The 23409-nt window shown below is 40.0% G+C and overlaps 1 protein-coding gene across 1 annotated transcript in view; it reads right to left on the reverse strand.

Annotated features, from left to right (window-relative positions):
• CPXM2 (carboxypeptidase X, M14 family member 2) overlaps positions 1-23409 on the reverse strand; it is a 72900-nt gene that overhangs the window by 36136 nt on the left and 13355 nt on the right. The window contains exons 2-3 of the mRNA XM_062001151.1: positions 13280-13389; positions 7378-7517 (exon numbers count right to left, since the gene is read on the reverse strand). Of these exons, the coding sequence (XP_061857135.1) occupies positions 7378-7517; positions 13280-13389 (250 nt within the window). The remainder of the gene's footprint in view (positions 1-7377; positions 7518-13279; positions 13390-23409) is intronic.

The following is a 23409-nucleotide window of genomic DNA, read 5'->3' on the forward strand; positions in this document are numbered from 1 at the left end:
CTACTGAGCATAAGGAAAGACATCATGACAGCATCCAAACAACAAAACATCTTTCTGCCTTGCCTTCCCCAATAAAAGTTACTCTTCTCCTAGTGTATTAGTCACATAGATGAATCCCAACTCAGCACAACACATGGCTTGTGCTAAATGAGAAGCAGTGGAGAGATGCCAGGCATTTGGCTGCCCAGTCTCCAGCAGACAAGTACATCAGCCGAGACATCTATTTGGGTATGGTTTTGTTTTGTTTGAATAGCATCTGCTGCATGTAATATTTTAAGGCCAAGCTTCTCAGTTATGGAAAGCTGAACAAGCAACAACTGAAACAAATCTGATACTCTTATCCTAGCCTCTAAGGATGTTTTTCAGCTCCACATGATTTGAGGAGAATGAGGAAGATTGGCAGGTGCCAGTCAGCACAGACTCAAGCCCACAGTGGTAGAGATGCTGGGGATGAGACGAGCAAACTGTCAGAGTTCACATCATCTGCAATGAACCTTGCACCAGCTGACTGTGTTATTCTTTTGCTGTCATCATAATCTGATTTATCTGCATTACAAAACCCTGAAATTAATAGAAATAGAAGCAGACAGCAACACAGATTCGTATCCTCCACTAATATATAAATTGACAGGCTGAAGTATTTGAAATAGTAGAGTCTCTACTCTAAAAAGCAAGGCAAACCTTAGATTAAACTGTACTCATGCAACAGAATCAGCATGCTGGCAATTAAATGGCTTTCTGCTTGAAAAATTAATTTGCAGTCTCATGCAATTAAATGTAAAACCATAAATATTAATATTCTACAATAATATTTATGCTAATAAAGTTTTTAATCACCCACTGCCCCCAAGTTTCAGAAACAAGCCACGTAAAAAGATACTCAGGCTAACCACAGGTAGCCCAGCAACTTTTATAAGCTAATTAAAATGATTATGATTTAAGAGATGGAGCCTGACTAACAAGCAAGGGTTTGGTTCTCATTAGTAAGTGAAATCTTGGAATGTTTAACTTTTAAGATTGCTTCTAGCAGACTGAAACGAATACAGAGCTGTAAAACCTGGCTCTTTGGAAGCCCTGTCAAGAAAAGCTCAGGGCCAGAATGGCACTTGCTGAGAATGAATCGAGCTCAGATTTTTTTTCAAAGCTTTCCCCCCTTGGTGAGGAGGAGTTGGGGCTGCAGATGCATTTCACACCCAACGGCTGCCACTCATAGCCAGCTTCTCACAAGGGTTTAGTCTCTGACTTTCTGACCTTTCTAGAAAACCTGGTGCCTGTGGTGGGTGTTTCTTTTTGCTGTTAGACATTCAGATAGTAACACCTAAAGGTGTCAGGCCTCCTGGGTGAGGTTAGAAACATCCTCTGCACCAAAGATTTTATGGTCTTAACACCTGCCATTTCAGGCCACTCTTTACAGACAGATCTGCACGTGCTTGCAATTCTTCCTGCACCAGACTTTCTCCCTTTCTTGTCTTCTATAGAAGTTAAGTTTTCAGTTCTTGTTTATGCCTATCACACCTTTGTCCATCAGTCACACAGGATGAGAAAAGTCAGAACTATATAGGCACTGCTTCACTATTGTCTTTTTGTCTCCTTCCTCCAAATATTAGAGAGAAAAGGAAAAGCTCTGACAGCAACCAACTACTGCTATTTGTGTGCATAGCTGTGAGCATAAAGTGATGCTGAAGGGGCTCACATCTACCTAGTACACACAAAGATGTGGTCCTGCTGCTGCTTCATCCTCTAGGTAACCTCAACACACACTCACTCTCTTTACAATGAATCATTTTGTCAAACAAACTTGTGAAAGTGTGTATATATAAATTTCTGGGTGTGCTGTCAGAAACTGATCTACACAGGAACAGATGGTGAGTGTTCACCATAAATGATGGACACTGGATCCTGTGTAGGCACAAGAATTGAGGTGGAAGATTGTGATGGCATAGGGATTGAAGTAGACAAGTAGATGGAGAGCACAGGAGGCTGAAGCTGCCAAAGGCCAGCTCAGTGCTGCAACTGAAAGCCCACGAGATGGCTTCACCAAGCCAGAGTTACCAGAAAATATAACTTAAGAAAACCAAGTCTTCAACATAATATGCAACTATTGACATTAATATATCAAGGGAACTTTTTCTACACTAAATGCAGCTTGTTTTATAATTCCCATCAATACACTTGATGTGATTTCAGTGGATTTGGAACAATTCACTCTACGAGAGTCTGACTTTGAGGAAGCTGTAATAATCTCTGCAGTCTCATCACCCAGTCAGGGCAAATAACAGTTTGCACTGATTTAATACACCATAACAATTCAAGTCAATACACAGCAGCTGCTGGTTTTATTACACAATTTGGATAAAACATGGAGACATTTTCATTGCATTTGCTGAAGTTTCATCAGGCTGGGATTTCACAGCCTTTGCATGGGGATAGGAAGCACTGCTTTGAAAGTCAATAGCAGGTACATCTGTTGACCTTGTGAGCTGGGCAGGATTTAGAGTTGGTTCTACCATGCTTTCAAAAGGAGCATTGTGCTGCTGTTGTGTTTTGCCCCTTCTTCATGTGTACAGTGTAAAACTGTTTTCTTAGCTATCTGTAGAAACAGCTCAAATACCTGTAGTAACCACTACACTGTCTCAACTGCCAATGCAGTTACACTGAAAGGATTGTCAGTGTTCTTTATACTCTTAGAATACTGAAGATGCTGATGTGATTATCTCCTCATGAAGCCAATCTTACTACTTAGACCATGGTTGTAATACCATGAATGGATGATAAATTAAGGAGGAAGCAAAGAGTTTTACCCTTTTGCAAGCAAGGAAGCTGGTACCACCTTCAATCTTCAAGTACAGACTGTCCATCAAAACAAATCTCAGCTCCTGAGGAACTGCCAATACATAGAGCAGTAAAAGAATATTTGGGGCAACACATTAATTTTGTGACTAAAGAAAGAGCAGAGGGTTGTACCACCAAAATTAGCAAGTAAGCTGCACCGACCTAAATTTATCCTCAACTATATCTCTTGAAGGTAATCAGCTTAAGGACAGTTTGTCAAAAAGGATGCTGGGGAGTTATGAGAGAGGCAGCTGAAGATGAGGGTGTTCTGTAAAAAAAAAGGGCAAAATTATTCCCCTACTCAACTTAAAGCAACCTTGTGTTTAGCAAAAGTATCATCCGACAAAATCAAGTCTGTTGGATATTTATTATTTGCTAGCTCTACAGAGTAGCACAACAAAAATCAAACAAGTGATACAGTAGAGAGTGTGTAAAAGTGTCTACACTAGCTTCTAGTTAAAATATAGCCTCAACAGAGAAGAACAAGAGGGATGAGTTTAAAAGTGTGTTTGTTTAGAAGTAAGCAGTATGTGTAAGGCATTGTAATTATTCCTTCCAACCAGCAAGACCATTGATTTGTTTCTCCTCCAGCTAACTAACCTTTGAAGAACTGCAAGACATCTGGACTAATCCCTACCTAATTCACTTAAATTCACTGAAAATTACCCCCCTTCCTTTCCCCCACTGCTTAAAGACTGCTTAAAGACTGCTAAAAGTAAAAAAATCTTCAATATTTTCATGATGCTGCAAGGCCTTAAGGAAAATGTCCATGGAAACAAGTCTGTTTTGATACTTTGCTGAGGAATTTGAGCATTGTGCACAGATTATTTCATTCATGCCTTTTCTTATTGTTGACATGATTGCATGACACACAGTGATAGTGCACAATTAAACATGGATGAAGGATTAATTCTAAGAAAATGCATCAAGTCACAAACACATCCCACTCACTGAAAGAAATCAAAACACCTTCTGCACTGAAGCAGTCTGAAGCTTTACACTACAGGCAGTACATGCTGACTCTATATAGACATAGAATCATAGACATCTGGATTTTCTCTTGAGACAAAAGATGGTGTTGAATTATCAAAAGATAGTTTGGGTTGTGGGAAACATGTTTCCTATGTTTTGCAGATTCTTGCCAACTGCTAAGAGTGATTAATATTTTCTTTCCCTCTGTCAAGAGAGTGCATATTTTAAACTAGCACATCATGCCTTAAATATATGGCACCATTCCACAGTGATGCTTCCAGTGTCCCACTCAGCTGCCTTGAATAGCTGTTTAAAGATATGTGGTTCATAAAACTGAAAGATGTATTGGCAGCAAATAAGGAATTAAGTACTGTATTTCTCCCCTTACAGTACCAGACGTACAAGCAAAAGGAAAGACCACACTGACACGTCTCATTTTGCAGCCCTGCACCAGGGGGACAAGTTATTTGATGTAGGATTCAACAGAGTGTCTTTGCCTGTTCTCTCTTGTCTTTTTAAATGTCCCATTAAGTCAGCAGCAGGAAGGTAAAAGGGACCAGGACAGGTACAAATCTCATATAGGCAGAAACTCAGAGAGGACTTTCAGCTAAGTTTCCCTCAGAAAAAAAAGAGATGCTTTTCTGATTCTCGATCACTGTCACATAACAGTATTGGTGACCTTACATATATTCTAGTGTCTTCATTTCTTGTTTTTAATGTAAGTCTGGGAAAATCTCCAAGGCCTAAATAAAAACCTTGCTTTGGCTCCCAAGCTTGGCAGGCTTTTGCTTCTAATACAACACAGATCAGAGGGGTGGCTTTTGGCTCTCTTACCTGAAATAATCTTTTTCTCAAGCATATGTTTCTATTAGCTGTGAAGGAACTGTATTCTTATCACATAACCTCACAAAGTTGGGAAGATGCCTCAGGTAACAGAATGGCATCTTTCTGTACAAACTCTCATATCACAAACAGTCCTTGCTGATGCCATCACAGTCAGTAAAGTGTAAGAGAAGGAAGTTAATGAGTCTCCTTTGCTTCTAGCATCCATTACGCCAAAACAGTCACAAAAAGAATGTGCTCACACCAAAGTCTTCCCAGTCTGTTTCTCTGCGATGGCTTAAGTTAATCCACTGCTTGCAGCCCCTGTGACTGCATTCAGCTCTCCTGAGTTTACCACAAATACTAAAGCTCTGCCAGAGCCTTGGCATCTCACCCTAAAGCAACTCTTGCTCCAAGCTCAGGGTCCTTACTGTTTCCTGGATTAAATTTCTCTTTGTGTAGCTCTTCTCCATACCAGGATTTCCTGGTTTTTCCTTTCCTCTTGCTTTCTTGACTACTGGAGGAACTGGTGTAGCAGTCATCCTGTAGTAGTCACACTGAAGAGATCGCTTTTCAGGTGCTAAACCAAAATTAATACCAAAACCAGCATCTACCATCCTCCTAGATATTCTGTTCCCAAGGCACCGAGGCTCTGGGAGCTCCAGGACACCATTCGTGACCCAGATGAGGACTGTACACACACACCAGCCTAAACTCCTTTGAAAGCATGAATATGTACTTGGGTACCTCAGGGAGTATCAACTTCTTTTTCAAATCTAAGGAATTACACATCCAGAAGCAGAGCACACAAACATCATCACACTGATTTTATCTCTTCAGTCTAATGATGGAAGAGACAAAACGAGGTGGGCTCCAGGGAAGCCAGTTCCATGGCTAAGGCTGTATCAAAGACACCAAGTGAGATGAAGATCATCACACCTTGACAAGAAAAGCCATCTACAGAGCAGTCCCTTGTACACAAGCTGGAGGTAGGTAAGGTCACACCATCCTGTGACTATTTCTCCTCACTGCCCTGACTCCTTCATGGGGCAGAGCTCAGCCTTACAGACATGTTTTCCAGGAGACATTAGACTCACAGTGGATCTGGTCCAGTTGAAACCCTTTTGCTCCCCAGGCAGAAATGTGCCTGTTTCTCCACAAATCTGAGTAACAACACAGGAGGAGCTTGAACCTGCTCTCCAAGCACCAACCTTGCACTTCTTCCAGACCCTCAGGGTTCTGCCCACCAACTCTTCATGGAGAAAGATGGCAAAAGCAAGACTCACTAATCTGAAAACCAACTAAACAAGATGACTCGTTCTATTTATAGTTGGCATTCACAGCCAAGTCCTGCTGTAAACTTGCAATAGAACTGAACTAAAAATAGCAACATGACAAGATGCAGTGCAGCACTGGTGTTGATAGGAACAGCAATGTCAAGAGTATGAATATAGGAAAGAATAAGGCTCTGCTACAGTAATTATCTACCTAACAGAACAATGTGGAATAAATATAGAAACCTTATTGACAAAAAGGTTTTTACTCCCACAACAGCATTAAAGAAATTAAAAAAACCACACACAAAATATAGAAGTACAAAAAAACCCTCTTTTTTTTCTTAGACATAGTGGTATTTTTTAGGTTTGCCTTTTATTACATGGCACATTCATTTTCTAAGTGAGAGAGCTCCCAGAATGGATCTAAGGCTGTGCATCTGCTGCACACTTGGTCAAAAGGTCTAGCAGCACAAGTGAGATTATTTGCTCACATATTTGCAGTGAGACTCAACAAGAAACTATGAGACTGGAAAAATACTGTAAGTATCAGGATAAAACAATAAGTCATCATCTTCAATTCCTATTTAGATAGTGTAATACAACCAGGATGAACGAGGAGAGAAATACATATAAGGAATATATCTGGGCACCTACAATCAGAAGTGGTCACAAGGGAGTAAATGCACACACGTGTGTGCAAATCAGAGCCATTTACTCGTTCTGTAACACAAGCACTTAAAGCTCCCAAATGCTTTCAGCATTAGAAGTGGGCAGCACTACCAGAGCAAAGTTGAGTTCCTGGGGGACATGTGGCTGGATTAGACCAGTGCAAGAAAGCAGTTGCCTTATTTGTGGCAAGCACTCCTTCCTAGAAGCTTTTTAGCAAGCAGTGTGGAACTGCATGGAGTCTTCCTAGCACCCATAAGCTCAGCACAGCACAACTGTTACCAAACTGCAGCACTGGTCAACAGACACTGTTTGGTTTTTCTGACATTATAAATTCCTCTTTGGAACAAAACCAGTATAGATATAAGATTTGATTTAACTGCTCATTTAAAAGTCATGTTGTTTGGGACTTTTGCCAATTATTTGATGATTGTCTATATGTAAGGAAATATTGGTGATTCAAAACTAAAGTCTAAAAAAGTGGTTTCTAATCAAGCTGTATGTTGGAAAAGAATGGGAATTTAACATAAGAAAATTTGACGAAGGCATGTAATTGGAGTATAAAGGCCTATAATTTGAATCATGTTGATTCCTTTGCCAGATGTAGATGATGACTAGAGAAATTTACTACTCTTAAACTTGTATTTTATACCATCCATAATCACTTTGCCTTTTGCTGTTCCTCCACCAAATTACTCACACACAGCACTTCCATTCTTTTTTTCCTTGCTGAACCAAAACACAGAACAACCTGAATTGCTCTGCTGAAAGCTCAGAACCTCATGGAGAAAGGTGAGCGTGTACTTACGACCAGAGCGAGTTTCTTCCTTGTGTGATGACTCCAGTGAATTTTGTCAGCCTTCGAGCATCTACTTCAATCCACTGATATGGGTCATTTCTTCCTGCACACCAAGCACCATCATAAAAATCATTTTCGTTAACACCTGCCTGAAAAGAAGGCAAAAACTGTCCTCATAAATCAGGACTGAGAAATTGAAGGCCTTTCACAGAAAGAAAGTCATCATCATTCATTCCACTTACCCCTTTGGCACTGGTTTAAGTCCCCTGAGACTGTCCTTCTCAACAACTATATGGAGTGACCAAAATATTTTCTTACTCTAAGCAGGGAGGGAAATTCTGCAGAGTCCCTTTAAAAGCTAAGAACCATTACATATCAATCGAAGTTAGAGTTGCAAAGCATCAACAGAGCTTCAGTTCACTCCATTTGTCTGTGCCTGTGGCCTGACAAAGCCTTTACCCAGAACAAATGATCTGCATGGTCTTCAGAGTTATGCAAGTCCTAAAAAGCCAGCTCCAACTGTAAAGAATCCTGTCAGTGCTGGAGCAATCTCCTTTCCCCTGGAAGCAGACAAGGAGACAGTAGGGCATAGAAACACAGACATACTATTTCCCACCAATTTTCAGTCCCAGAGTTATTACTTTTCATCGTTAGGGTGTCAAAGACTAAAAATGTAGGAATGCAAACTGTACCCCAACTTGTGGACTAATCTAGATCCCAATTTATGCTGGAAAAACCACCACAAACAGCCTTCTCCACCTTTTCAATGAAAGGTATTGAGTAAGCTGCATTCCAAACACATCTGAAACAGCATTTGAAGGAACATACCATCTGAGGTCCATTTATCTTGTTACTAAAGCCCAGGAAATGTTTGGCACCAAGCTGGTTACTGCCATAGAGTACACAAGCTTTTCTGTATGGTCCTCTAAGGCTACATGTATATTTTATGAGCTTTCATCTGTGTTTAATGTGGACTTCTTGCCATCCATGCAATTACAAGAATGGGTATCCTGAAATATTTTCAAAGTACAAATGAAGAGGGTGGGAAACTTTGTAAGTTTATATTAGAGACAGCTCTTTATATTAGAGACTTATCTTTTAAGCTCTGCTATAGAGCTGCTGTCTGTTCAGTGCTCTATTTTCAGCTGGTGCATATGTATATGTAAAACAGAAATGAATACCCAAGAACACAACTGTCAATTAAATTTCCTGAATTATCCCTCAGCTTCCTACTGAGCAGTGTTAGCAGATATTACAGTCAGAGCTGGGTTACAAGGGCAGAGATTGACAGGTCTGGCTACCTCCAATTTTTTTCAGACCCTTTCTACCAAAATGAGTGTTCTGTGGATGTAACTCACAGCAAGGATGCAGCTGGTGATCCCTTTTCCCAGTGAGAGTCTGCTGGTATCCAAAGGAAGTGCTCCAAACTTGGGAAACTTCTTGTTTTCTCAGTTAGCCACATCTGAGATAGGCAGCTTGAAAGTTATTTTTCCCCTGCAGCTACCAAATTTACATGAAGCCACCTACTTCTGTCTATTGAGTCTTTTAAAGTGAAGTTTGCATAAAACTCAAGGTACAAGATACAGAGAAAAACTCTTAACAGTGGGAGAGAAATTCTTCAAGAAGAACTGAACAATGGGAAAATGTGAGGATATAAATGTGAACACTGACCTGAGTTGTAACCTTTTTCACAAAAAAAGGTTTCAATGCATTTTAAAATAAGATGGAACTTGAAGTAGCCTTAGGGTTTAAAACCAATGCTTGCCAGTAAGCATTAAGATCTACAGAGCACCTTGAACCAGCATCTTGTTAATCCCATTCACACTGATGAAATTCCATCTATTTCTGCAGATTAAGCACACCTTTCTCTCATTGCTTCAGCTGGCATCCTCCATCCTCATTAAGACTGAGGATATTTGCCATTGGTGTGATGCTCATCAAGGTGTAAAGCCCTCCTCCACATTACAGTGAGAAGAGGGAGGCAGGGAAGAGGAAAAAAGTGCTTATTTGCCAAAAATACCCTCCCCTTCACCCTAAGTGATGTAATTCTCCATGGTTTGATCTGGACTCAAGCTGAGCATGTGTTTAAGTTATTTATCAAACAAGAGGAGTCTAAGGGATGTGCTCAAAGTTAGGTACAATTTAAATCACTATTGGGGTCTTAAATAAGGGCAAGGAGAGAGTGAAAAAGAAACTGCACAGCTACATCTTCCTGCTCCCTTGCTTCCTGATATCAGCTTCTCTGAAGCTAAGATAATACTTTTAATAGGTAAAAAGAAGCAGGTATCTGTGTGTAACTAACAGAGTATTACAGGAAAAAAGAAAACAGAGTTTAATCAACGAGAAGTTCTTCTTAGAAGTATTTCCAAAGGGAAGGTGATTCAATATCTATGTAAAATGTTTTGTTTCAAGCTTCAAGTGTGTATTTTTTCTTAAGGAGCTTGAGGTTTTGAATTTGCCCTGTGGTCACTACAAAGTCGTATTTCTTTAAAAACCTCTTATAAACTCCATTCAGTACTTAGCAGTTAAAATTGCTCTTTACATTTCTTTGGAAAGAAATTCATTCTTGAAAGACAGAAACAACTATCATCAAATACTCAGAATATGAAGATAGCCTTTCGCAGTTAAGTGTTGATTTGAATTTGAAAATGGAGCAATTGTCTCTGTTAATTCAATATACAAGTTAAAACACACATAACTAAGCAACACATTTTCAGCACTTATGTTATCTTCATGAGCAGGAGAGTTAAGGAGCTAATGAAAACTGGAAGATAGGACTAGATTTGAAGCAAGCTCTTTTTTCCTTCACTGAATCTTCAATAAATCACTTAAAGTTTATCTCAGTTTGTATTACACTTGCAGCCAAATGCAAAAAAATTTGTCAATATGCAGTGTTTTCTGAAAAAAAAATACCCAACACCTTTTTGGTGTAAGAAATGGGATTTATTTCTGTCACTCCTGAAGAAGTTATCTGTAAGTGAATGGTGAAAACTGTACTTCAAGTAAAACAAATCCACTGCTTATTATGTACCCAGAATATAAGATGAAAGGATATCAAAAGGTCACAACTCCTTTACAAACGACATGACTTCTGTTTTTGCCTTTCTCTTCTGAATTAGACAGGTGTAAACCAGATTAAACACTTGCTCACATTATCACTGTTCCAAAAGCCTTATTCTATAGTGAAGAGAAAGATATTACTACCTAAATGTATACGAATGAAGAAAGACATTTCAGTCTTTTGCTACAAGTCAGCTGGAGCAGCAGTAAAAATACACCTAATATCAGACTACTTCTGCTTAAATTCTTCACTGTTCTTGGCAGGTTACCACAAATGTGACTTTACCATAAGAGTTTATAAGGGGAAATAAAATAAGGAGAAAGCAAAAGCATTACTCATCACAGGTATTTATAGCAACTACTGCCAGTAGAGAAGAATTAAAGCACGTGGGCTGAAAGTAGAACTTCAATAATCTTGTCTTTCCCTTTTGTTTTGGGAATGGAGTTCTTCCAAAGGAACTAGTGAAACAAAGAACTGAAAAGACTAAAAGCAATACATCCTGCTTATTAACATACACATGATTGCATTACTTGGTTAAGCTTCAGTGTTTTCGGTGGTGTTTGGATTTCTCCCACCAGGAAAATGAGGATGGGGAGGAAATGTAATTTGACTAATTACTTCAGGTTTTAACCACTGCTAATTACTGTACAAAGTGACAAATACTAATGACAAATACTCATTTTTCCCTGAGGGCAGAGTGCCTCAATGAATATTATTTTATGCTATGTTTTTTCCTGATGATATTAAACTACTACTGCTTGTGCCACTATTGCAGCTGCAGATTTCCAATACACAGGGCTATAGGAGCATTGCTCCTGCCCTCAAGAGACCTCAGCTTAATCACCACTTTCATACAGGACTGGGAGCAAATCAGGTCCCACACAGAACAAAATCACAAGAGAAGCAGATCCTAGAAGGTCTTAGCCAGTCCTGCTAAGCCTGTCCTTCTTTGAAATAAAGCATACACTGACTGATTAATTTTGTACCCTTCAAATAATCTGACCAGAAAAACCAGAACCCTCAGAAACCTTTGAAAAGCTTCATTATTCTGTAAATTCCCTGTGAACTGAGGTAGTGCCAGTTACCTGGGGTGAATGCTAAGCTTCTCAGCTGACTTTGCATTAGATGAGGTTGAGCATAGAGTGTGTTTTGTCTTATTTCAGTGAGGAGCACAACAGTCACATGAACATCATGATGGCCCTGTGGTGATACCCAGACCATGTCACAAGTGCAGCAGCCCATCAAATTTCTCATCATCATACGTCTAGCATAGTGCTCTAGTGAAACCAGTGGCACATCAGCTTCTCAGAATCTCTCTGGCTTAGATCAAGTGTTTTTCTTCATTTTCAGTACTAAACAGCATGAAAACACCCAAACAGCTGCCCAAATAGCACTGCCTTTTGCCTTTTCTAAGCACGCCACAACTCACCTTTCTGAGAAGCAAACAGAATTCACCAGGGACCTCATTACCCATCTGACACACAAATCCCCAGTAGTACCTATACTTATTTATAAGAAAATATATTTTAAATACTATGGAAATTCAGAAGTCTTGGTGCAAAGTAAAATTAAGCAGCAAAACAGTCCTGGTATGAGGTAAGTCCCTATGCCAGAGAAGAGGAAAAGCAGCTTTTGGATAATAATGAGACCTACTCCACGTAGAACTTGTACAGCTCTGGAAAGCATCACCACCAAAACCTGTATCAAGCAGAAGCATGACATTGTAAAGCCTTGGTTTACAGGAAGAAAAAGCACCATCTTTGAATAGAGTAAAACACCTATTTTGCACTAGACAGAAGAGTCTTTTGCCCAAGGCTCCTCACAGCACTCCAAGGAGAAGACAACAGCCTCTGTGGTGCAGGCACAGAGAGCCTCTTCTCATAGGAAATGCAAAAGAAGCCACAGCCAGAGAACTGACAGCATTTCTAGTTATAACTAGAAGAAGCTAAATCAAAGGAGGCAGGGGGCTGTGGCACAGTGGGATTTTAACCAAGAGCAGTCCCTCCTTCCAGCACCATGGGAAATTGCCTTGTTGATGAGAGCTCATCCTTCCTACTCCCAGTCTTGGTTCATTAACTAGCAAAACCCTAAACCCAAATCTAATGAAGGTTCTAGCAATAAACAGTAACTAATAAATTAAATAAGCTTTAGAGTCTCTTCACTGTTGATGTGGTGCTAGTATCCTGTTATGACAGTTTTAAGTGTTCTACTTTACTATGCGTAAGTACCATCTTCATACTACAAAGGAGTGTATTTCAGAAAACAGCACTAATAAAGAGCAAAACAGAAACATAAGGAATGGGAAAACAGAATTTGGTCCTGCAAAGCATCTGAGCAAATCTTTAATAGTAAATAAAACCAGCTAAACCAAATTGCATGCTACTGACTTCAGAGTTGAAGCACTTTTTGGTAGCATAATCATTGCCTCTGAAAAACTGCCTGAGGGCAAATGCTTCACTTGAAACCACACTTTCAATTAACCATTGTCATTAACTACAGGCAAACAACAAAAAAACCCAATTTGCTGTGTGAGCTTCCTCCCAGGCTGATTGTCAAGGGAGCTGGGGTGATTTCCTGCAGTTCTGGGCTGCTTCCTTCCACCTTTACTCACTCATAGAGGTCTGTTTGGATTTGCACCCTCAGCAACACTAAGCTTGGAGTTTTTTCTAAGTCCAAGAATCTAAAGGTTATCCATCAACCTCATTCACATCTATAATTCCAGTGTTTCCCCTTCATTTGAATTACATGAGCTGACAAAGGAGTCAGAACCAATAACCATCCATGGGTTCTCCTTTATACAACAGCACAACCTTAAGCCATTCTCTCACTTAGGAGAAAAATTAATGTTACCTGAATATTAAGCCTTCCTCTGTGGGCCCCAAGGCCGTAGCGCTTCGCTGTAGAGGCATGGAGCTGGAAGTCAGTAATTTTTAATGTCTCTAGCCCAAGTGGAGGACAATCTACAAAACAAAAGAGTGATTAAAATGCAATTAAAAAAGAAAAAAAAACCCAAAACAACCCAGAACCAACACAAAACAAACAAGCATTTTGAGCTTTGGGATGGAGCTGTGCCCAACTGGCTGTGCTCCTCAGCTGGTATAAATGAGCACAGCACTGCTGAAGTCAATGAGAAATGGCAGCTCTCATCAAATCAATGGAGCAATGCTGATTTACATCAGCTGAGGATCTGGCTTTTGGAGGGTCTCAGTCATTACTGCTTGTTATGTGCTTTAGTTTTTCATGGATATGTACAGTATTTCCTATCAAGGGCTTTTCAGTCTAAAATGCCAGTATAACAGCCTTTTCTTTTCCTCTCTTTCTGGCATTTTCTTTTTTTGTCTCTAGTTTTGAGGGGGTTTTTTTTTCTTCCCTGTACTCATTCCAAGCTACTGTCTGAAGCTATGTTTCTAATTAAAATCTGTTCTGGAAACTTCAATCACAGTCCCTCACGTTGCACAATAGCATCTGTTACAGAGGTCTGGGAGGCTGGACAACCCAGCTCTGCAGAGGTAATGACTAAGCATAAAAGGGGCAATTTGGAAACAAGGGGCCATCTCTCTAAGCTCCAAATTGTACAAAGCCTTGAAGAAAGAAAAGCAGATGCCATTACTTTAGCAGCTAGCCAGTAATGAAGCAAGCTAGAGCCCAAAGCTCTGGTTTTGGAAGATAAGACATTGGAAAGAGTCTACCTCCTGATCATCAGAAAAATATTCTGCTCTAAGATAACGCCAGCCACCACAGTATTTAAGTTCCTCACAATGCTTAATATATTTGTCCTCAAAACACCATGGTGATATCAGGAAGACCCAATATCAGCAGAGAGATACTTTGAGAGCCCCTAAATTGTACAACAAAGCACAACTTAGAGACCCTGAAGTCAGACACAGCTGGAATTGGGAAGTATGCAAGGGGCAGAGGTGAAAATCAGTGCCATGCTTATCATTTAAGTCAGATCTTTGTTAAGTTAGGTTAGGTTTTGCACTGCCATGGCCATATCCCTTCTCTGTTTGCATAGAGGACAGATTTTTTCTGCAGCCCAGTATAGGAGGATTATTCTGACTTACACAATGGGCTGTGACAGAGATGGAAGCTGAGACAAGTCATGGAGACCAAGCCACATTTCCAATCCCCAGGCCACCTCTTTCGTCTCCAAACCATCCGTCCTCACTGCCCATCTGACAGCTGGGATTGAGATCTCACTTGTACCATCGCTGCTGAAGGGTCACTCACATGCTCTATACCTTTATTTCACTTAGAAACATATTTTCAATCATTCACCAAACTATCATGAGGGGATGGACCTGGCAATCTCATCCTGGCCATGCCCAATTTTCAGGTGTAGTTTTGCATTGCTATGCACAATCTGGCAATACACGAGATATCCTGGGCTTCTCCTTTAGCTCATGGCAACCTAAAATCTCTCAGGAAAAATGTTATGTGGTGTCAGTTCATACCAGTATTTCTTTTTCATCCTTAAGGAGAGTTCTCACACACATCAGGGCCCAATGTGTCCATCAGAGGCGGTGAAGAAAAATGCTAAATATTAATGTATTATCTAAAGAACCAACAGCTCTCTTAGTCTTACACAAGAGACAAAATGCAGACAGCTCCTCATTTCACAGGGCTTTCAATCTAATTACCCAAAACAGAGAAGAGACAGGATGTATAAGGAAAACCAGAGGAAGGAACAGCTCAGAGGATTTTTGTTTCGTTGGCTGATTGTTTTAATTGCATTTCCTTATAGAGTGTTTCATCTTTCATCTTACTCCGACTGGAAGAAGTCTCAGGCTCTGACAGATCTCTACTGGGAGTAGATGATACAGCTGAGAACTGCCTGCATTTCCTTAACAAGCTCAATCCTCAAAACAGGTTTGGAAATTGACCTCATAGTGTAAGCCTGCAAACACTTTTGCACTTTGGTGTATTTTGCTCTCACCCTTCCCAGAAGTACTCAAGTCAGGTCTGAGCTAGTTAATAAACAATTCCTTTCCTCACCATTGCTTTCTTCTGTACAGAGACCTATTTTCATGAAATCTGTAGAAAATGCACTATTTTTAGGCCTGTCAGACCTGGCTGAAGTTCCCAGGAGTGACATCCACCTGCAGCATGGGGATGAGAAGTGGGTTTGGTTTTATTCAGGCTGAAACGTTAATAATTTGTCATAAAACTGCAATATTCTTGAGGTGCCTGTGGATTTCAGGGAGGGTTTCTTAGACTGTAAGATGAGTATTAACAGGCTGAAAAAAATTGCTTGCATATATTTGTGTGTATTATCTGTGTTTCTAGAGAAACTGAAGCCTAATAATAGACTCAAAAACATTCCTGGCGATCTCAGTTAAACGTGCCTGACTGTTCTTTATTTTTCAAGGACAACTTATTTGTATTGTCTGTGAATGCATCAGATTAGCAGGCCAATATTATGAAATGCTCAATTTCACAGGAATCCTCAGTGAAAGCAAGGTGAGGCTCTAAAAGCAGGCAGGAGCTACCTGTGACATGCAGTATAGCTGTGGTGAAAAATATGCCATATGTTGTTAACAATACATGGTCCTTTCTCAATGTGCTCAAGCCTTACAGTGTTTCAAGTGAAATCATTACCATCAATTTAATAGTATCCAGGATTTTAATGTTTTTACTGTTACTTGCATAAATTACTAGGAGGATATCTAACTTTCTTTCTCTGGAAGTGAACCAGCCTTTAAGCTGTGACTTCACTAACTTACTGTATCTTTTCATTTAGCTTAGTAAGAAAAATCAAGTATTTTCTTATAATATTTGACTGAAAAAAGAACCAAAAGCATTTCTGTTGGCTCCTCTTTCTCCAGCAATCATCCCAAGCCAGGATCAGAGCAGCAGGATTCTCCATAAAAGATCCCTGGCCTGTAGAGATTTCCATCTGTGCAGCTTTGCATGGGGATGATATACTTGGAGTCATCAAGCCTATTGTTTGCAGTACCTTTGATGTATGGAATTGGTACTGTTTTCCACAAGAGAAGATCTTTGATTTTGCTTTTAAATGAAATTACATCTTCTTACAGGCATAATGTTTAACTAGTAAAACTTTAGGACTATGATTTTTTTTTCCACATGCACATAAATTCCAGCATCAATAAAGGGCTGAGGGCAGCCACAGTCTCTCGGGGCAGCCTGTGCCAGGGCCTCATCACCCTCACAGGGAAGAGCTTCTTCCTTACATCTAATCTAAATCTACTACCTACAGATAGCCAGGACAACCTGTTCTAGATAAAGAATGACCTATTTTTGAAGAACATGCAGGAAAACAAACTAACTTGTGGTATTCCTAAAGACTGTGCTTTAAAAAAGTATTACTTTAAAGTAGTTTATATAAGAAATATGTATTACTTAAAGATATTTCATTTAAGAAATAGAAAATTTCAGGAAATCTCCCACAGAGCAACAAAAGGTGCCACACAATCAGTAAGACTGTCTTAATGATTTTCTGTTCTGCATCCTAGCTTGAAAAACACCTGCAGAAACAACAGGAATTGGGTAGTGTGAATAATCAGAGCAGCTCCTACTTTACAGATTCAACAAGCAATGATCTAGTTATTTGGTCATTTCTTTAACTAGCTGAAAAAATCCCAATTATTAGGAAATAAAGGAAAAGCAACTATGGCTTTGGAAGACATTCCATTTCACATACTATGTACATACAATTAACTAACAGAATGCAGTTAGAGTATTTATGGGGTTGAGTGACCAAAAAGCAAGCATTAAGCTTCCAGGCTGAGGGAAGGGACTGAATTATGGACATTTCTCTCTTACAGGCCCATATCCAACCATGATTTTGTGCATGATTTGTAACCATGAGTAAGTATTCACTTCAGAAAGAAACCATCAATAGGGTGTCTGGATCAAATTAATTAATTCCAAGACCTAAAAAGAGGCAGGGCTTGGAATCAGACAATACCATTTGTATCTGGACCAGTGTTCTTGTGAGGTTTCCATTTTGAAATAGCTTTCCTGTTAGCTATATTAAGTGTCTGTATCTCTGTGTCCATTATTTTCAATTATGCCTCTACCAGCCAGACAGATGATTGTATCCCGGCTGAGGGCAAAAGGCATTTCTGATACTCCAACACTGTTATCAATCACTTGTCCCCTAAAGTCAGGAGAGGGGAATTGCTTCAATCACAACCTCATCTCTTGAATCTGAATTTACCAGTTAGAATTTAGGGCTTGCCTAGACTGAGAACACTACCTGAAGGATCTATTCAGGGTTCTTCTCAAGCCAGCATCAACTGAACTTGCCATCTCAGCATGGCTCTGTGCAAGGATATCAACCCAGCTTTTAAAGTGGTTTCAGCTTCATGATGGCTGTGCCCTACTTCTGCAGAATCTTCCACTGAAACTCTGATCAAAAAAACCCCACCTTCTGCAGAGCCAGCTTGGTTTTCTTTACACCTGCAGGATAACTACAGCTGCTCTGCTGCAACATTAGCTGTTCTTTATGGTAAAACTCTATTAGCAAGTATTCTTAGACATGCATTAATTCCATAAGTAGAAGATGTATGTTTGAGCAGGGCAAGGAAAACATTTCTGTTCATCCTTATTGCCTAAATTATTAATTAATCTTGTCTTCTTCTGGTCTAAATAAAGATTGTCAAACAAGCACAGCTCGTCTTTATAGCTCTTGCATCTAATCAAGATGCATTTAGGAAATCATTGTGCACTCTACTTTCAGGGGCATAGCAGACAAATGACTTGTGTTTAAATAGTATTTTCCATCAATTTAGGAATATTCCATTTTCAAATGGAAAGAGAAAAAGAAGCATCATGTTTCCCCTTCACTTACATTTTAAAGAGCTGTTCCTATAAGCCTTTCTGATTCGTGCAAGTCTGTGCTTGTCTAACTCCTCATGCACAATACTCAGGCCTAGAAATGGAGAAATATCAGCCTTGTGCAGCCTGACAGTCTCCTTGGCAGAATGTGCTCTGCTTGTCTACTTTTTATGATACTAAATGTATTTTACCTCCAGGAGCTTTGTCATTTTTAAGTATATAAGAATCCCCTTGCGCTTCAAAATGCTCTTTTGGTGAGAAAGGAGGTTACACTACAGAGATACACAAGTTCAGAGAAGAAGAGAGGAGGTTAAGGCAGTGCTGATGGGGAGTTTAATACAGATTTTTCTCTGTGCAAACAATGGTTTTATTGCTAGGATTTTTCATTGTTGATGCTTGAGCTTGCAGCAATGTCAACAGAAGAATATTGCTGTGATGAAGACCTCATCATCCTTCCAGTGCAACTGATTTCAGTTGTGCATTTGCCATACACTGCCAGTGTGCTTCTGAGTAATGCAGCACATCACAAGTTATAGCTGCATTCAGTAGCCACAATGAACCCTGAAGTATCTTTGAAAATGATGCCAGTCACTTTAGTAGGTCAAAACCACATTGCACATGTTGGCTTCAGCGTGGCCTTAATTTGCCCAAGTCAGGGATGACAGTGGCCAGCTGGCACCTACAGCAACAGAGATGATCTGTCACTTTTGGAAGGGAAACAGGTATGATGCCAGCATGATGTGCTCTAGAATGCTACTTGCATTACTGTAACAAATACCAGTTTCTTCCTTCTGTAAACCCATTTGCTTATCAGACTTGGCTATAGACTTGTTCCTTCTCTGGAGACATTATTGTCTGGGGACTCAAAACATATCTCAGCAATACAGTAGATACAAAATCCCATGTAATAAGACAGATTTAGTTTTAGGGTTTGTTTCCCTGTTACTTTTTCTGAACCATCCCAGGGTAGATGCAGAATTTAGGTCTTATTTAAGGAAAATAAACATATATATATACATATATATATATATATATATAAATCCCACAAAGATGATGCAAATCTGTGAAGCTACTAATGCAGGCAAACTAAGCACACAATGAAGTGTGTATTTGGGAGATGAAGACTTTAACCATTCATACTGTTCTTAGTCCTTTATATTCTTGGACAAAGATTCTTAATAAAGTCAATATAATAAGTTTTGCCCCAACAGCCAACTTCAGAGCTTTTCCTATGAAAAGTAGGGTTGATAATTCAACTTCCAACAGCACAAACTTTTAATAGGACCTCTGACAGTCTAACTCATGTGTCTCAAGTAATATTTAGGTCACAGGTATGCAAAGTGTTTTAATCCTGCCATGCATCTGACAGGTGAAATAACAGTAAAAGTGCCTTTCTGCTGACCTGCTACTTGCTGACAATAGCTTCTGCTTGTTTCTTTGTGATAGACAGCCTTTGTGGGGGCTGCATTAAACAGAATGAGGTTCTGCATTTTCTAAACAATTTGTTATATTTACAGCCTTAGGACATTTGTGGGGGGGATGTGGTCTAGCTAAATTTTGCTGGTTTGATGATGTGATTGTGGAAGTGTGAAATTGCCACAGATGTTACTGAGTCACACTCTATACTTGGTGTGGCCCAGCTTTTCTCTGGAAACAAGTCCACGAACTTCAGCCTGAGCAGTTTTCTGACTTTGTTCACTTCCCAAGTGTTTCTAGCAATACATACTAGTTTCTTTTCTGGCCTGAATTCAGGCCACCAGCCCCCATGCACCCTAGATTAATTGAAGCAGTACAGGCAGCTGAAGGTTTTTCCAGCACACACAGTTTGCTTTTATTTGCTTTTTCTTATTAACTTATCCCCAGAGCGCTACAAGAGTAAAGCAACCAATGTGTACTTACAACTAATCCCCTGTATGGACATTAAAATACTGATTTATAGTCCCAGATCAAAGATCAAATAAAGGATTAAATAGATGCCAAAAGCTTCTATCCTCAGCCAATGTTAACTGTTCTTGAATATTGCATCAAAGATGTAGGACAAGCAACAAAGAGTACACAGGGGCTTAAGACATATGGGACTTCTCTCAGAAGGAAAAGACAATATTTCCCACAGCACTGCAACATACACTCATCCTTATGGTTGCTGTTGAAGAGTGGGGAAAAAAAAGCCACAAACACTTTTGGTTAGAAGCCACAAAACCTTTCTCTGTTAGAGGGCTGACCCAAGCCCTAAGGTAGTTATAGAGAGGTTGCAAACAGCTTCTGCCTGATGGCACAAGGCCAGTCCTACAGAGGAAGATGTCCACCAGAGTCAGAAGCAGCAGACAAGTGTGAAAGCTCTGAGATAGCGAGTTGTGTCCTCGCTGTATCTGTTACCAGTGACACACACACACAGCCCTCCTGTGGTGCACAAACACTGAACACTTCCATTGAAAGACACTGAACACTTCCATGCTTGCCTTATGCCACCCAAACACTGAGCACCAGATGGAAGGATTGGGCACAACAGTTACTTGAAAAGTTGGGAGTACAGACTCTGTGGTAAAAGTGGCTCTTCTGCTTCCAAATTTGAGGGGAAAATCCAGCAACTAAAAGCAAATAAAGAGTAAATTATTATCTTGATCCTTTAAGTCAAATCTGACATGAAACCAAACATTTCTGACAAGCAGAAAGTGCACTCTTTTTTCCCCCCTGTCATTACTTTTCCCATTTTCCCTCCCTCAGAAAGCCAGCCTGTGGCTGGTTCTCGATGCACATCTAACCAGCACATTCAGCAGGAAGATCTTTTATTCCCAGCACAGCTGGAAGCAGGAATTTTCAGAAAGCCTGTTCTCTGGGAGTCTTCTGGCCAGATTTCAGACTCAAGAGGCTCATCTAGACTCCAGATGCACTAAGTCCACATGCTGGGGCATAAGAAGCATTTCCCATTTTCCCTCCTGGCTCTGTTCCTTGCTGCTTGTGGTCTTTCTGCAACCGTACCCACACATGCCTGCGGGCAGCAGCCTCCTCCAGATGGAGAGGTAGGTAGGTATGGAAATACTGTCCATAGCTCTTGCATGTCTTAAATTGGCTTCATCTCTCTTTTCCCATGTCTTTTTAGAGGAAGAGAAAGGCAGAGGAACAGGCAGACACCCCAGAGTTTCTGCCTCACTGCCAGTGGGAACATCACCTTGATGATCTGACATGGGAAAGAACAAGGATGATAATCATATTGCAAACCTGGTCATGACCTCCAGACCATTAACAGAAGAAACTGGTTGAGGACAAGCTGCATTCAGGACACTGTAGGCATAGCCCTAGGAAAGGTTTCAAGATGCTTGTGATACAAGGTACTCGTTTGTATCCCAACCTGACAATTCCACTTTCTCTGGAACGGAATGTGTGTATTGAGTCACTCTGAAAAAGACATACTATCACCTTTAATAGCCAAAAAAGAGACTACAGCCTGAAATATATCCTATCAATTCCTAACTTTATTATGAGCTTTGACTAAGGCTGAATTCCTGAATTCTGTGCTATTAGTTCTGTGCTCTTCTGATGTTTTTCTGAAGCACAGGCTGAAGCCTTTCGGTAATTCCAGCTAAAGCCACAAAACTGAGTACAACCACCAAAAATGAGAATCATCCTTTTTTTCCCAGAGCCAAACAAATAGTCTTAGCCAAACAACAGAGGAAAAAAAACCCACCAGACAGGCTCCTTGAACAATGGCTGGGTACAGGACTAAAACTGCCGTTAAAACAACATATTTGTCCAATGATTTCATGCCAGAAATGGCTTAAAATATCAAACCACTGAAGTATACTGCAAGACCAACGAGTCTACAAGAAGAACATGAATTGTAGACATTAAAAAATAAACATTGAACCTTAGAATACCATTAACAAGTAGAAAATCAAGACAGAAAATAGCTGCTATCTTAATATACAACCCTGGCTCAACGAATGAGACACTTTATAAGTGCCAAAGTTCAACCACTTCAGCAATTACATTTGAGTGTACTTTACCAAAAAATATTAAACTGTATAAAAAGAGTTGTATGAGTATAAAATTGGCCTATGGTACAATTATTTTCCTCCCCCTCTATCAAAATGGACCCAGCAACTTTATACAGAAGTAAATACATCTATAGTTAGGTCTAGCACGTTCACTATGCAGTTGTACAGAGGGACAGTATAGTCAGGAAATTCCTTCAACATAAGCAACCTGGAAAATGTCCATAACTTCAGGCCCTGGAAATATACAGCTGCCAAGAATTGTACCAGCTTTAAGGATTTTGCAGTAGAGCCAGGCTTTTGGAGGAAAACAGGGATGTTAGGCAGCACAAGGGAAGTATCCAAGGGAGAGGACATAGGAAAGGGGCTGTATATATATGCTCCATCATGAGGATCAGAATTCACTCCTGAGGCTCTAGTAGACCAAGTGGTGAAACACACAGGAAAAGCCTCAGCAGTTCTCTAAAAACTCCTAAATTCACTAACTGGATGTCACCACTGTGATATCACTCAGTTTTCACCTTCTCACTCTCCCTAGCAAACACATGAAGCTCACAGGCATAGAGCAGGAAAAACTTGATTGTAAAGGAGGTCTCATTAGTAGTGATGAGCCATTCAATTTTATCACCACTACTTTAGTTACCTCCCCTCCCAAGTACTGTATTTACACTTGAGAAAGACTGAAATAGGCCACTCCCTTGTCACTTGCATGAGTGCTTGATGTTACTCAACTTTTGGACAAGTTAAGCTCTAGCATAGGCCAAACTGTATTTCTTTCACTTTTCTAAAAGGCAGAAAAAGGTGATGAAAGTGATGCTGAACCAGATGCATTAGTTTCCTTTGATGAAACAGTCCAAAGCCTAACACAAATAAATTAAGGATGAAGACAGAATCTCTTTGCTATTCGAGTTCTACCAGTTTTCTACCAGTTCAGTTTCTGACTCGGCTCTTGATAGGAGCCAGCAAACTTCTGAGGCAGCATGATGAAGACTGTTCATATACAGTTCATACTACTGTATGAACTGTACCTTTAGGCAGCAAACAGTCATTAGTCATCTTAGCTGTAGGTTGAAATGCCATCTTTCATTATTTTCACAATTGAAACCAAAAAATATGCGTTTCCTAACAGAATGTAGAATAGAAGTGGTCTGGATCAGCAGCAAGACCTAGGTGAATAGTATGGGA

This window comes from Colius striatus, chromosome 8 (genome assembly GCF_028858725.1).
Source record: "Colius striatus isolate bColStr4 chromosome 8, bColStr4.1.hap1, whole genome shotgun sequence".
Taxonomy (NCBI): domain Eukaryota; kingdom Metazoa; phylum Chordata; class Aves; order Coliiformes; family Coliidae; genus Colius; species Colius striatus.